At 29.0% G+C, this 14805-nt stretch overlaps 2 protein-coding genes across 4 annotated transcripts in view; both read right to left on the reverse strand.

Annotated features, from left to right (window-relative positions):
• Positions 1-4884: 4884 nt before the first annotated feature.
• Positions 4885-8427, reverse strand: LOC108337301 (uncharacterized). Of its 3 annotated transcripts, none has more exons than XR_001832899.2 (7): positions 8244-8427; positions 6757-6807; positions 6603-6675; positions 6388-6428; positions 5532-5591; positions 5207-5314; positions 4885-5047 (listed from the first exon to the last, which is right to left on the reverse strand). XR_001832899.2 is itself a non-coding variant. In XM_017573795.1 (6 exons), exons 1-6 carry the CDS (start codon positions 8307-8309, stop codon positions 5261-5263), a joined length of 345 nt encoding a protein of 114 aa, XP_017429284.1. In that variant the 5' UTR covers positions 8310-8426; the 3' UTR covers positions 5081-5260. The 3 variants fall into 3 exon arrangements, 1 of the variants encoding a protein (XP_017429284.1); XR_001832898.2 differs by having other exon boundaries at positions 4885-5050; XM_017573795.1 differs by lacking the exon at positions 4885-5047 and having other exon boundaries at positions 5081-5314; positions 8244-8426.
• Positions 8428-9937: 1510 nt separating this feature from the next.
• The window catches only part of LOC108337958 (uncharacterized), a 32944-nt gene continuing 28076 nt past the window's right edge, over positions 9938-14805 (reverse strand). The window contains exons 28-35 of the mRNA XM_017574546.2: positions 14278-14431; positions 14053-14163; positions 13762-13929; positions 12045-12168; positions 11419-11577; positions 11222-11334; positions 11086-11145; positions 9938-10319 (exon numbers count right to left, since the gene is read on the reverse strand). Of these exons, the coding sequence (XP_017430035.1) occupies positions 10134-10319; positions 11086-11145; positions 11222-11334; positions 11419-11577; positions 12045-12168; positions 13762-13929; positions 14053-14163; positions 14278-14431 (1075 nt within the window). The 3' untranslated portion in view covers positions 9938-10133. The remainder of the gene's footprint in view (positions 10320-11085; positions 11146-11221; positions 11335-11418; positions 11578-12044; positions 12169-13761; positions 13930-14052; positions 14164-14277; positions 14432-14805) is intronic.

The following is a 14805-nucleotide window of genomic DNA, read 5'->3' on the forward strand; positions in this document are numbered from 1 at the left end:
ATGCACTTATTCATCTTAATAATTATAGTAACATAATATGTTATATCATTCTCTTTCACCAAAGACATATAATCACCTACCTCATCGTCTACTCATATAAGAAAATAATCATAGCAAAAGAACAACAAAACAAAAAAGAAAAGACAAAATAAGCTAATGTGAAAAGAAAAAAACATCATAAGACGATTAAATCATATTAAATATCAATTAAACAATGATAAAATACAATAACTCAAACACATATAAATATTGACATTAAACTCAATTATTTAGATACATGCATTTGACATAGGGTTTCACTGTATGATTGCACTTGTAGTATTATTTATGCTTTGCAAAATCATAAACATAGGGATTATCATCACCTTACTACTCATAAGATTAGTCTCATTTGCGCCTAGGACCTAAAGTTTAGTGGTTAGAACCTTCTACCATTCTTTTCCCCTCACTCTTTCTCTTTATATGAGTTGAATGATTGGTAGAATATCAATATACCTCCCTCTGAACTTCGGATATGTCAATGCATGCATTACACATCACCAGTACACATAATTTCTCTTTGAAATTCTCTAACAATACCACACATGTTCATGACAAAAATCCTCATTTTCACACACATTGTTATCATACTCACAAGCATACTTAAAGATTATATAAATCAATACCAAACAACCAAGAAGAAAAACAAAATTAAACACATAGACTGGCACTCAAGGGTGCTGCCCAACACTAGACTTCTTGTAAAAGGTGGCGCTCAACCTCAATCTTAGTGTTAAGCGCCATTTTTATTACAAAAAGTCGCGCTCAATGACACCTTTCCTAGCGTCCTAGAACTAAATTATTGCAGACTTGTATGAAAGATGATATTCAATAGTGTCCTACTACCACTCAATGGTGAAAAGAGACACTTAGTGGTCTGAAGTTAAAATGCTCGTAGACTTACACAGCCAAGGTTGCACTCAATGTTATATCAATTTACAACAAACTCATATTTGTGATTTAAGTGAACTTGAACCTAATCAATTGTTCAAATTGAGATTCTTTTTTCAAATAGTTGGTTCAACACAATTGTTATACATTGAAACTTATATCAATTTGCTCAATTACTTAGCTCTTCAGTTCTCTTAGTCACAACAGTCCAGATAACAAACAAATTCAATTCAGTCCTTAAACCACACAATTCAATTCAGACATAAACACTAATCATATTCAACCAACGTACCAACAATATCAGATTTATCAAATTCACACACACACACACACACTAAATAAACTAGTTTCTATCACGTGAAAGGAAATCAAACAACTTGATGACCTTTTAAAATATCCTTAGATCCACATGAAGCTCAAACTGCTCCTTTGAACAATGCAAACACAACTACGAGACACAATTAGGACCAGTGATTAGCAAATACTAGCAAAGAAAACTCAAACACTACATATAAACCAAAAAGAGTCACATGTAAAAAAAACATCAAATGGATTTAGAAATGTACATAAACCAACTTATCCTATCGAGAAAACGAATCGATTAATCTTGATGAACTCATCATAATTTTCCAGATTTTCAAAAAGAGAATAGACAATAAAAATCCTTTAAAAAAATAAAAAAAACACTTTAAAAGAAAAATCTAAAAAAATGTGTTTTTAAATAACTTTATAAAAGTTATATTTATATTTTAAATTTTTAGTACTAAAATAATTGAATTTCATAATCTTAAACATCTATCAATTTTAAAACACGATTTTCTATTATATAAAGTATAACTATTTTTATATATATTTTTAATTACAATTATATGTGTTCATTTCTTTTATTTCTTTAAATGAATAAGTATTTTTATCTATACTCTGTCATGTTTCTATTATTTTTCTTCATTTTTGTCATTTGGAGTTAAACTATGTTTCTAATATAATAGATTATGTTTTTCTTGTCTGCCTCTTCTTTTACTTTGCATTTGATTTTAGTTTTCTTAAATGTTAATGATGATAACACTGTTATTAGCAAATAAATAAGTAACATTTAAAAATAACATCTTTACAAATTAATATTGTTTGTAATGTTAATTGAATCTCACAGGTTCTTTCATATAGAAATATATAAATGGACTTCACTGTCATAAGATGATGCAACATAACATGCGTAATTAATTTTCAATAAATAAGTGAAAGTGATTTTTCTAACTATTTTCTGAGAAACCATTTTTTTTCTAAAGCTAGCGTAGTATGCCAAATAATTACCTAAATAACACACTTCTGTTTTGGTTCAAATTTGGTATTTAGGTGTCTGATTTTTTATTTTTTTTTTCTGAAAATTAAAATTCAATTTTGAATAATCAAATTTCTAAAAGGAAAAGAAAATATTTTTTTTGAAATTTATCAATTAATTAAAATAATTAACATTATACAAAAAAGTTGTTAACAATTGAAATAATTGTTCTCTGTTATTATTCTTTTTTAAATATTTTTGGTTTTTAATGATGTTTTTTATTGTCATTCTTTATAACTTATTTTTTATTTCTTATTACTGTTATCATCTTAATTAATAATATTTATGTTATCCGCATTTATAATATTAATTTCAATTTTTCATTCTATGTTTGCATTCATTTCAAAAATGGACAATAAAATTACTAATATATTCAACACATATTTCTTATATTAACTAAATTATAATTTAGTTTTCATGCATAAATATTACTAAAAACAACATGTTCTCAAATCATATTTAATTTAAGTTTTACAGATTGCATTACAAAAAAATTAAAAATATAAAAATATATTTTAAATTTTTATCATATATATATATATATAATTCACTAAAATTGAAACACTTAAATTTTTGTTGTATTAAAAAAATAATCAGAATTCAGTTCCTCAAAAACTCCGTTGCAGCTAAATTCTTAACGCCAGAAAATACAAAAAAACAAAGCCATTATTGGGTTCTAATAATTACAAAAGAGACAGTGTGTTACACGATTCGTTCTGTGACCTAACAAATCATTTAAGAGTCTCTTTATATTTTTCAACTCCATTTAACTTTATCTTAGGTCAACAAACTATTTTAAGCTATTTTTTTTTAAAAGTAAACAATAAAATCAAGGTAATTTAAATAAAAAATCGAATATATGTTTTCTAAATTTAGTTCTTACTAATAAAATTCATTCTAATTTTAAATGTCATGATATTTTTAAAAAATAATATTGTTTTTTGAATTTTTAAAATATAATAATTATTTTACAAAATAGATTTAAGTAAAAGAATAATGAATACAATTTTTTAACCTCATCTAATATATATTTGTATATAGTTTTTAGACATTTTTTTAACAGAAGTAATAAAAAAACTGAATTTAGAGTGAAAAAGGATAATTTAGATAAACATTATGTGAACAACTTTATGAAATCGTGGTTTTCCCATAACAATGGAGGTCCACATAGTTATACGTTATGGAGGTGGAATGGGTATAGGTTTGATTATGTTATTTTAAATATTTTTTAAAATAGATATACAATTTTTATCTTTAATTAAATATTTTGTATAAAAAATTATATTATAATATTATCAAGTATTTAATATAAATTTTTATATATAATGTTAAATATTAAGAAAAAAATAAGTATATAAGTATTAAATAACAATTGAATAGATGTTAAATAAAAATGATAAAATGTGTAACTAAAAGTTACAGAAGTAAAGATTAAAGAAAAATTAATATAAGTTTTTTTAATTATAAGATATTTTTGATAATTTAAAAGAAAAAATATATATGAAAATAGGGAATATATATATATATACATATACACACATATATATATATATATATTTCAATTTAAAAGTTAAATGTTATTTAAATTTAATTTCATATTCACAGATAATTATTGTTGAAATCGTGAAAAGTTCACACAATACTACAAAATAGATTATCATTCTTAATCACATTATATTATCTATAAAGAATAGTAATATAGATTTAATGCAAGATATCACAATAAAATTTCAATATAAAGGACTAAATTAATTTGTTGAAATAAAATTAAAAAAAAAATTGGAAGGCTTTAAAAGTATGAAATTATATTATAAAAAAAATGAAATAAAGATAAATGAATATTTAGCCTAATATATATTAAGAACATTTCACTCATGTGAAACATATTTTGGCATGCCTATTTCCCAAGTTGTTAAATATTTTTGGCAAAGCGAGAGAGGTAAAAAAGTGGTGGATTTTTGAAGTTTTTGTTTTTTATGTATACTAAAAGAAATAAGAAGACATAAACTTAATTATTTATGTATAAAAATAAAATTGAGTAAGAGTAAAAATTAAGATGGTAAAATGAATCAGATTTTTGATGGAACAAAAAATAGATAGATGGTAATAATTTCTAAGCATGTTTGTGCAATATTGTTTTTAGGTACATCTCATTCAATTCATATTATAAGTAGTAATGGTGATCCATGTTTGAACATTAAAGAAGTTGTTGGCTTGTCCACTTTTGCAGTATGGTGATGATTTTTTAAGTAATGGTACCTATGGAATTTGTGGATCAAATATTTTTAGACTAAGTTACTCCAGAAATATTAAAGAAAAAAAAATCTAGTTAATGTATAATTTTTTTATATAATTTTCAAAATCGATATTTTTAACCTAATTTAAATTTATATAAAAATATTGCTATTTAAAGAAAAAAAATGTTTTAGAGGAAATGTGGGATTTGTGTTTGTCGGTCACAGGTACCCATTAACTGTTACCATCATTAATGACTTGCCGTAAGCCCTAAAGACAAGTAAGATACAAATGGACATGACATAATAATTATTTCAAAATAGTTTTTATTTTTAATAAATTAAACATAACTTTAAAAAGTACATAATTCCCTCTAAAAGGATAAAAAGAGAAAAACTCTTTTCTGTTTTGTGTTTTTGCAGTTACAATATATAGGTTTGTAAGTTGAGAATGTACAAATTAATTTCAGTATCAATGCTAACAAACAGACTTTATCGATGATGCTGACACGATCAGAACCACACGGAATGATTGAAACTCCACCTTCTATGCACATAAAAATCGAAATTCAAACAATTGAAATGAAAAAAAGAAGATATATTAGTTCTTAATATTACAAAAGTAATAAATAACTACAGATAAAAATTAAAATGCCATGTCACAGGTATTATAAAACACTTTGATACAGTACAAAAGAATTACAATGGCCGATTGTTGAATCACAAGGAAAATGTTGAAAGCATATTCTTTGGAACTCTAGGATGATTTTAAGAAGCTTCGAGCTGCATCTAAACTCAACTCTTCATTCACCTAAAAAATAAAATATAATGGAAAACATAAAATCAAACAACAAAAAATTTCGTTAAATGCAATACTATTAAGGAAACAGTTCCTATTTATTGCATTAGAAGCAACAATTTTAGTTTCTTTTCCCCTTTTTTCATTTTCTGTAATTTCAGGGAGAAAATATATCTTTCGTAGTATTTATTATGAACAATGAGATAAATGAAATTTAAAAGGCACATACTAGTTTCTTATGGATTTGTCGGAATGCCTTGCAAAATCTCTCTGCTTCTTCTGCATCCATCTGTTGGAACATTACAATCAATGAGCTGAGTTTCACTCAAAGCATAATTGACAGCTTTATTTAATAATGACAGGTAAATATCATGGATTCTCAATAACATCACCAAATTTATAGGCTTAAAGCATAAATACTATGACATAACTCCCTTCTCTCATTTGTCACCACTGTGCTTGCATGGGTTTAAGAGTAAATTATACTTTCTCAAAAACAGGTTTACAAAAAAGGGAAGTTGCCAGAGAGTAACATTCATTCATGGACAAAAACAATAATACGAATGTTTCTCTCCTATAACCAAAAAGACAAAATCAAATTACATTGGAATGCTTTTATCCTTATCTTTACAAAATAAAGTACCCAAAAAATTCTTGACAAAATAAAGGTCCATCATTAAGTGGAAATTTCAACTGGGCAAATCAAGTAAACCAGGTTACTGTTTTCCCAAGGGAGGAGGCAATGATGCAAAACAGTTGATATATTGACATACCATATGGGACTCCAAATAATTATAATAATAATATAGAAAATAGAAATTTTGGGTTTAATCAAGAAAATAGTAAGGAATTGACGACACAAATAAAAACCAATGCATCCCTTCATATGTCAAATTCCTCTTATGGACGGGTAGGCTAAACCATGGATGCATCTAAGACATGCCATTACTTCCAATTAAAACTTCAATATTCACATAATCAGCTTCAAAGTTGTTAAGGGTGCAAACAAATTTCTGATAATGTGCTATGATGCTAATTCTGAAACAAATTTATATGCATATAATAACAGGTAAATTTTAGAATACCTTCCTAGCAGCCTCCGTCTTTAGCTTGCTCCAAAATGAATCTGTACATTTGAAGAATTCACACAAGAATAGCATGCATTAATTTTTCAAAATCATTATTCTGTTTCCTACTAGTTATAACCAAAATAAATAAATATATTTCCATGCAACTCATGGATGTTGATGCGCTTTCTAGGAAATTGAAGTTGAAAAAAATGTCCCAAAGATAGTTGTACCATGTTGATCAAGTCCTTGCTGCTCAGAATCGTTAATTTCCTTTTCATCCCATGCATCTTGCCATTGCTTTACCTGAAGATACAAATTCGTTAGTTGGCATGATATATATGCAAACATCCGTGCCTATAACAGATGCAGGTTCAGCATTACCACCTCATTCTGTGCTACCCCAGATGGAATTTGTCTGGATGACGCTGCTTCTGCCTGAAATTTAACTGTTATCAATTTGGTACTTGAATGCATGTTCAGATATAATTCGTAAATTATTTAAGCAAAGAAACACAAATTTTGAAATTTGGATCATATATAGTTTGAGAGTACGCTCCATCTGAATCACAATTTCAGAAAATGCCACTCAAAGGAGTAAAGGAATTTAAGGTAGAGAAAACCAATTGATTCGTATAAAATAAAACGTCAGCATTGTGGACACTACATATGTAAGTGGAACAGAAATGGGAAATTATTCCAATCTTTGTATTTAATAAAAAATAAGAATAAGATGAGATAACATTAACTAGTATTGACAAATTCCGGGGCAACTCCTACCAACCGTAAGGCAATCTTCATAATCCAAACTTCGCACAAAGGATGTAAAGATATAGAAGGAGAAAGGTCAAGGTTTTGTCTCTAAAATAGGTCCAGTAGCATGTGCGCTAACATCATCCAAGTATTTCTCATTCATCAACCAACAAAGAACAAAATAGTTAAATTAAATGATCCTTCAAACCGTAACAAGCAAGAGAAGACTTTTGGATTTCAGTATGTTCAAATTGTTTCAATGAAGTTCAAAAGTTGGCGCAGAATACTATGACATTGGTAATTTTCTATAAAACAAGTATCATAATATGAAAAAGAGAAAGAACACAAAGGAAGGAGATGAGCTATCTTCCAAAAAGACTAAATAATAACAATAGAAAAAAAGAGTACAACACAACAAGGAAACTTGAAAGTATTTAGAACAGATGTTTCCTCAAAAAGGCATGAGAAGGGACCCAGGTAATATCCATGAATTGAATACAGCCTTTTCCCACGAAAACTCCACAGAGATGAATATCCTTAAACATAAAATCAATCCATTTCAACGAAATACACCATTGGTTTGCAAAATTCGATAGTAGCTCACTGCTCCCACCTCCTACCAAAGCCTCTGGCTTCAATCCCAAGGTAAAACTGAGTACATCTTTTCTAAAATTTTCTTTCAACTCGATAAGTATATAATTAAAATACCCAATTTAACCACCAAAACTGAAACCATATATTTCTTACCGATAAAGTCCTCCCAATTCATTCCTGGACCTTGTCAAAGATCTCATACCAAATCCTTCTCATGTTTTATGGTATTCGTAACCTAAAACTTTCCCCTAAAATTTCCTCAAGAATTGAGACACTAATATACATCAAACTGCACTACCACCTTAAACTAACATCAAAACCAAAAAGGATTTAATTGCATTAGAGAGAAGCATTACGTGAAATGCAAAAATCACAACATGGGTCTCTGAAAGATCGAAACTTTAACCAGCAGAGAAGCCAGATTACTAATGCAGAGTTATGGAGATAAAAAAATTAAGGAGAAGGCATACAATTGTAAACCCTAAACAGAGAGAGAGAGAGAGAGAGAGAGAGAGAGAGAGAGGTACAGAGTAATCGCGACAACGAACAACGGGGAAGAGTTGGAGAAGGCGTTGAAATTCAGCTTCATCCATGCTTGCACTGCAAACCCTTCTTTCTTCTAATTCTTCGTCTTCTTGAAGGAGAAGACTTCACTGAGAACGGAGAAACGCAACCTCAGTCACTATGATAATTGCTTTTTATTCTGTGATCATTTCAATTGTTTTGAAAGGTGTATTAATGGTTTTAATGAAGGATAATTACATTTTAAACAATTCATTTAATTTTTAATTAATTCCTTATTAAATTTGTTTAATTCAATAATGTAAATTATAAAATCAATGATAAATTTATTATTTTAATTTAAACTTTTATATCATCATTATTATCATCAAAACAGGTTGTGGTGAATTACAAAATCTCATAATTTGTAGTAAGTTAAAAATATAGAATAAAATAAGAATCACTTCATCTATTTAACAAAAAAAATTATACAATAAAAACTAAATTAAAAAATAAATTATTGAATGTTTTAAATAAAAAATAAATTAAAAATACTTAAATTTATAAAAAATTAAAAATTAATTAAATTTTAGTAAATTACTTAATCTTAAATTCAATAAAAAATTGCTTAATCTAATTTTACTTATTTTAGCTATGAATGAATTTCATAACAAAATGTATATTTATTTATTTTAATATTTAAAATATTTCTTAAATTTATTATTGATAAATTTAATATATTTTTCTCTACTTTCTAACATAAAATTATACTCTTTACGATTAGCATTTCTTTTCCTTCACTTTCACGTAAAAATACTAATGATAAAAGATACAAATAAAAGATACATAAAACTATAGTAAAAATTACTAAATTTTTTCCCATATATTATTCCTCTCAATTTCATTGTCTTCCCTTCTCACTTATCCACAAAATCAAACAGATAAAAACTAATAATAAGGAAATAAAAGTATTTATTTTATCATTTTTCTTTATTCTATCAATCTAAACAACGTAAAATTATATTAAAAATTCCTTAATTTTTCCTTTTTTTTCCTCTCAGATTGATTTCTTATCCAAACCAAAAGTTTTTCCTTAGTTTTTTCCCCGTCATTTTCCTCTCAGCTCCGTTTCTTATCTGAACCAAATGTTAAAATGGTCCCTCACATAATAAACTACTAAAAGTTCAAGAAGAAAAATCGTATCTAAAAATAAAAAACTAAAATATAAAATTATTTGGTGAAATGTTAATATTTAGTTAAATCCGAGTCATAAAATAATCTCAATGCAAAAATAGCAACATGAAAAATTACATTTAAATGAGCTTTCATTTGACAGACTAAGATTATCTTCAACCGTGTTGTTTATAATAATTGTTTAAATAAACAATGTTACTTAAAATACGATATTATAATGATAATTCAGAATGTTCTACGTCCGCGTTAACATTTTCTTACCATTTTAAATATATTTTTTTATCATCGTAAAGTTCTTTTAAATGTCAAAAGAACAAAATTACCATTAATTATCAGACAACTATGCATACAATTTTATTTTTAGTTGAAATTATAAATTCATTTTAATAACTTGCATAAGATTAATATTAGAGGTTGACACGAGTTACCAGATCAAATTCAATTTGTTTCAAGAATACGATATTCTTTTCTCCTCAATCTTATACGTTGATTTAAAAGTTTTAATTTATCTAGAAACATCTGTTGCTTTAACAGAAATTATAACCATAGTATTATCATAATAATTCGTATACACAATTTTCTTACAAAAATTGTAAATCATTAAGACAATATAAAAGAAAGAACTAACCGACAACAGCAAATAATGAGCAAGAAGCAGGAGCTGTAGTGATTTATCATCTGAAAACTTAGTAAATAAGGATTAAGACCATAGCTCGTACAATTTAGTGTTTCCAGTCTTGAAGAATGTTGACACATTTTCTTAATATTGACTTTGCGCCTTCGTTCTTCTCTATCTCGCACTGATGAATCAGCTCGTCCTTGAAACCTTCATTGACGTCGCCAACCAACGGCACGTCCATCGAAAGTTTCATGACTTCCAGAAGACATTCTGAAGCTGAAATATGAACCTGATTTTCGGCACAACAATCACCACTTAGTAACGACGATCACGCAAACACACAAAAAGTTACAAATCTAGTCCCTAAATTTCGACTATCCTGACAGTTTTGTTCGTTAGATTTTTAATTGATAATATTTCCTAAAGAAAATAATTTTGCTTCAGTTTTACTTCCGAGTCCACTTTTGCCAAATAATCAAGGCAATCAGATGTAATGCATGCAGCAGTAAATTTTTTAACGCATCGTATCTGTTTCGTTTCGTTAGTATTGTAGATTGGGTGAAAATAAAACAGACCACTGGGCTTTATTCACTGGAGCACAACAACCTTTTAAGTTGTACACGAGAACTGACGCGCATGTTTTAACTATTTTTTGAATTACATGGTACGAAGTCATGAGCAAACCCAATAAATGTGAAAGCAGAGCAATTTCATTCACTATAACAAACATTATTTAGTGCTTTCCATAATTATACCCCTCACCTCTCCAAAATATGTTTTGAATACAAATGATGCATACAAGTAGAAAAAAAATTTGGAAAAAATTTCAGTAAACATTTCATAAATTACGTTCATAAAATATTTAAATGAATGCAATGAAAATATTCATGATTCCCAATTGAAATTGCACTTGTAGCTCATGTCATTATAAATTAATAGTGCTGTCTATTGAAATTTACTTCCAAAAGTGCTGATTACCCCAGGGGTTTCTAGTTCTATAGGATTGGGAAATCTAACTCATGAATAATGTTCAACCAAACAAGACAGTGACGTACCTGTGCAATTTTTATTGTGCTTATGCAATGCAGTATTTTTGGTGACAGAGAGTGAAATATCTGTAAAAGAATAAAGTTTATTTAGATCATTCAAGAATTGAAGTTACTAGTCCCACTGAGAGTAAGCCTCCATTACCTCCTGAACAAAAGAAGTTGCGCCAGCAAGTTCGTGATTTCCCTGGGAGTCTTTCACAACACTGTGGAGCCTTGAGCAAAGTTCTTTGATAGATAAAAAGGCTGCAGTTTTAACTGCACAACGATGGCTTTCTTAATTAAGACTATTAGAAAATTGGAAGGGACTTTGAAAAATGATGAATGAAGTATAAAGAATACCAGTCCATTTATGTTCAGGCAACAGGAATGCGGTATACATGTGCATTAAGCTCTTTTGTTTCTCAAGAATATCATTTATATGTGCCACATGGATACAAGAGGTTAAACAGTCAACAATTTTGTTATGTGGAACAGAAATCTCTTCAAAACTGTCCAACTCTGCAAAAAAAGAAAACAAAAAGGGTTGTCGTCAGTAGCACTAAGCAGCTTGTAACAAGGAAAAATCAAATGATTTAAGTGGCTGGCCATTTGAATAGCCATTGAACAGTAACAGTAACAAGGAGAATCGTCCATTTCATCAAGTTTCTAAATAGGGTGATGTTATAAAACGTTTTCTATTTTCAGTTTGTTTCCTATTTTCAGAAGTTTGTATTGAATAAAGTGAAAGCAAAAATGAAAATAAAAATATTTTCACGTTTCCTAACAAACCTTTGAGAGTAAAAACCAATGAAACCAAATGGTCCCAAAATGAAAACCTCGTTAAGAAACAACAAACTAAACCAACTTGGCATGAGGAACTTAACGTCAAGAACTGCATTAAATGATTCATTGATGGTCATACACAGTCTCCTATAAGGAACAAAACCTGTTCAAGATATAAATGAAGATCCAGAATTTGTCATAACCTGTTTCAGCGGGATCACTGACCAAAGGTGCTTGCCCAGACTTTAGGGGCTCTGAATTGCATAGATCAAACAACAAGGGAAAAACCATATTAAAGAACTCTGGATTGGCCAAGGATTTTATAACCTGGAAACATACAAAAAATAATGCAACTTAATATGAAAGAATATATGAAATATTGCTGAATTTAGTATGTTATGCTTAAACTGTTGAGTAAGAGGTTCATATATGATTTCATATTTATAGGAACATGGGTATTGTGGGAGTCTAAGCCTCACATCAAGTAGTATAAGAGGCTTGATGAAGTATTCAAGTGTTTGGTTTCCCCCCCTTAACATCTAGTTTTTAAGGGGTGAGTTCAAGAAGTACTTGGGTGCTTACTGTTGGCCTCATTACTGATTATCAGCACCTCAAAAAGAACTACCTATAAAGGGTCATGACTGGTGAAAGGTTTTAGCCAATAAGAAATTATATTCAAGTGTCACTAAGTAAATTATCATAGAGTGAAAGTTGTCGAGACGTTGGCTAAGCAATGTTATGATGGGACTTCGGAATTATGGGAGGCTAAATCTCAAATTTAGTATGGGATACTTGATGGAATATCTAACTTTTAACAGCTAGCTTTTAATGGGATGGGTTCCCCAAGTGCTTGGGTGTTTATGTTATGTCTCATATGTTCCATTACAACTTGTATAGATAGAAGCAGTGTAAAAAGAGGCCAGGCCAACAGATCACTCACTCCATTTGACTTGACAAAATAAATGGGCTAGTACCATTGAAATCCCAGTTCTGCTACATCTCGTCTATAGACTTTTCAAAAAATTAAAATGAATGATAAAAGAATAAAATTCTAGAGCATATTTTGGTGATTAATCAACATTTTAGTATGCACTTTATAATGTTATATGGTGTATTGTTATTATATGAAACATGGTGCTTCACTCAATCCGTAGTGTTTTTCATGAAATTTTGCTATTTTTCTAATTACCTTGGGATTTTTATGATAGGTCAGTCTAAGGAAGGCCAATGAGCCCATGAGAATCAGGCTACGACTCTAATTTTCTCTTCCGATGACTACAAATTAAAATAAAACACAGCCAAATATGTTTTACTCTCAAGTTATCTTTGTAGTTTTATGATGCTCTCAGTTTCTATTTTTTTATTATCTTTGTAATTAATTCTAAATAAGGGTACAGAAAAACGAAGTTGTTGAGAGCAGATGGCTGTGCTTTGAAGCTTCCATGGGTGCAGTTTAATTTCAAGAATTTAAATGTGGAATACACAAGCATGGTAGCATAACAAGACTATTTCAGATTCTGTAGATTTTTCCTAAAGCTTGACTTCCTAATTTCTGCCATCAAACTCATCACTACAATTTGGAGTGTCACCATTTTGCATTCTTTTAGAATTTAGTAGTTTCTGTTAAGAGGTAAATTTTAAGCTAAACTCAACCCCACAAAACCGAAACCGGCTTTTAGGATGAGGTTTATACTCACTTATATACTATAAATTAATCTTATCTTTAGTCGATACGAGACTTCCAACAGTTTCTAACACATTTGATTTGTAACTTTTATCCACTTTTTGTTATAATTTATTTTTTTCTTGAACATTTGATATTGATTATATTGCTTTGTTGGTTTCAATTGAATGTTTACCCCAAAGGAGAAAACTTTCCCAAAATTACTAACCAGCACACATTATAAATAAATTACTAACCTGTTCAAGAGAGGAAAGTGCAGCTTCACGATACTTTTTCCCCTTTCTGGTGCATGCAGATGATACCAAATTCAGAATGGCAATGGAAGAGGAGGAACCTTCAGCTAAAATTGCTTTATGGCAGGATGTGCATAGAGCACCTACTGCTAGCAATAGCACCTCTTTACCCTGCCATATGTAGTAAGAAATACAAGCACATGAAACTTGACGCAATCGTCCAAGATTGATATTTGATAACAAGTTTCTCTGCCAAATATATAAACTTAAAAGTGGAAGTCTTCATTATTTTACCTCCCATAGGCGACCAGGAATTTCCTTCATGAGAGACTGAAGAAAAACCTTATGGTGAGAAGAAAGAGATTCATCCAAAACTTCACTAAGCCTACATATAGCCTGTGCAGACTGCAGGCAACAGAAGATAAATAAGTAAACATCTATACACAAACCATGAAATCACCAAGTTGAATGAGGTTATATGAAAATAATAGAAAAGGAAGAAAACAGAGCAAGACTAACTTTTCTTTTACTTGCCCATGATGATGATGACATGCCCTCACAAATAAGTGAAACAATTTCTTGTAAATATAAGTGGAGAGTGATTCGTTCCCCACTTGTATATTCTTCCCATAGTTCCTCAAATAGTCCAGAGACATTTTTATCATCTTCAAATCTGCATGACAATTTTTAGTCTATGTGAAATAAGAATACTTAAATTTTTCAATGTGAAGATCTTAGTTTGCTATATGAGCTTTATTCAACAAACACAGTTTGCTCATCTACCCTTAAAATTCAGAATCAAATGCCTACAACGACATACATGATTTTCAAGAGTTAAATATAAAATCCATAATTGGCCACAATGTGAGAGCTTAAGTTTTTACCAAATACGGATCCTTACAAGGGTGATGGGAACATTCTTCCAGTTAAATTACAATTTGAGACAAGATATGCTTGGCCAGTGCTTTTTCCATGATTATAAACCATGATTTCAGCTAAGTCAGATATATAAAATTATTCCCAGCCGGCCTATTTAAACTTTAGGAG

This window comes from Vigna angularis, chromosome 7 (assembly GCF_016808095.1).
Source record: "Vigna angularis cultivar LongXiaoDou No.4 chromosome 7, ASM1680809v1, whole genome shotgun sequence".
NCBI classification, from domain to species: Eukaryota; Viridiplantae; Streptophyta; class Magnoliopsida; order Fabales; family Fabaceae; genus Vigna; species Vigna angularis.

What these genes read in the sequence shown, in the direction of transcription:
- LOC108337301 (XM_017573795.1), bottom strand. Translation starts at nt 8,309, where the DNA reads ATGGATGAAGCTGAATTTCAACGCCTTCTCCAACTCTTCCCCGTTGTT. An exon ending in TTCGTTGTCGCGATTACTCT is followed by an intron (nt 6,808 to 8,243) that starts GTACCTCTCTCT and finishes GTTAAATTTCAG; the next exon opens with GCAGAAGCAGCGTCATCCAG. An exon ending in GACAAATCCATAAGAAACTA is followed by an intron (nt 5,315 to 5,531) that starts GTATGTGCCTTT and finishes TTTATTTTTTAG; the next exon opens with GTGAATGAAGAGTTGAGTTT.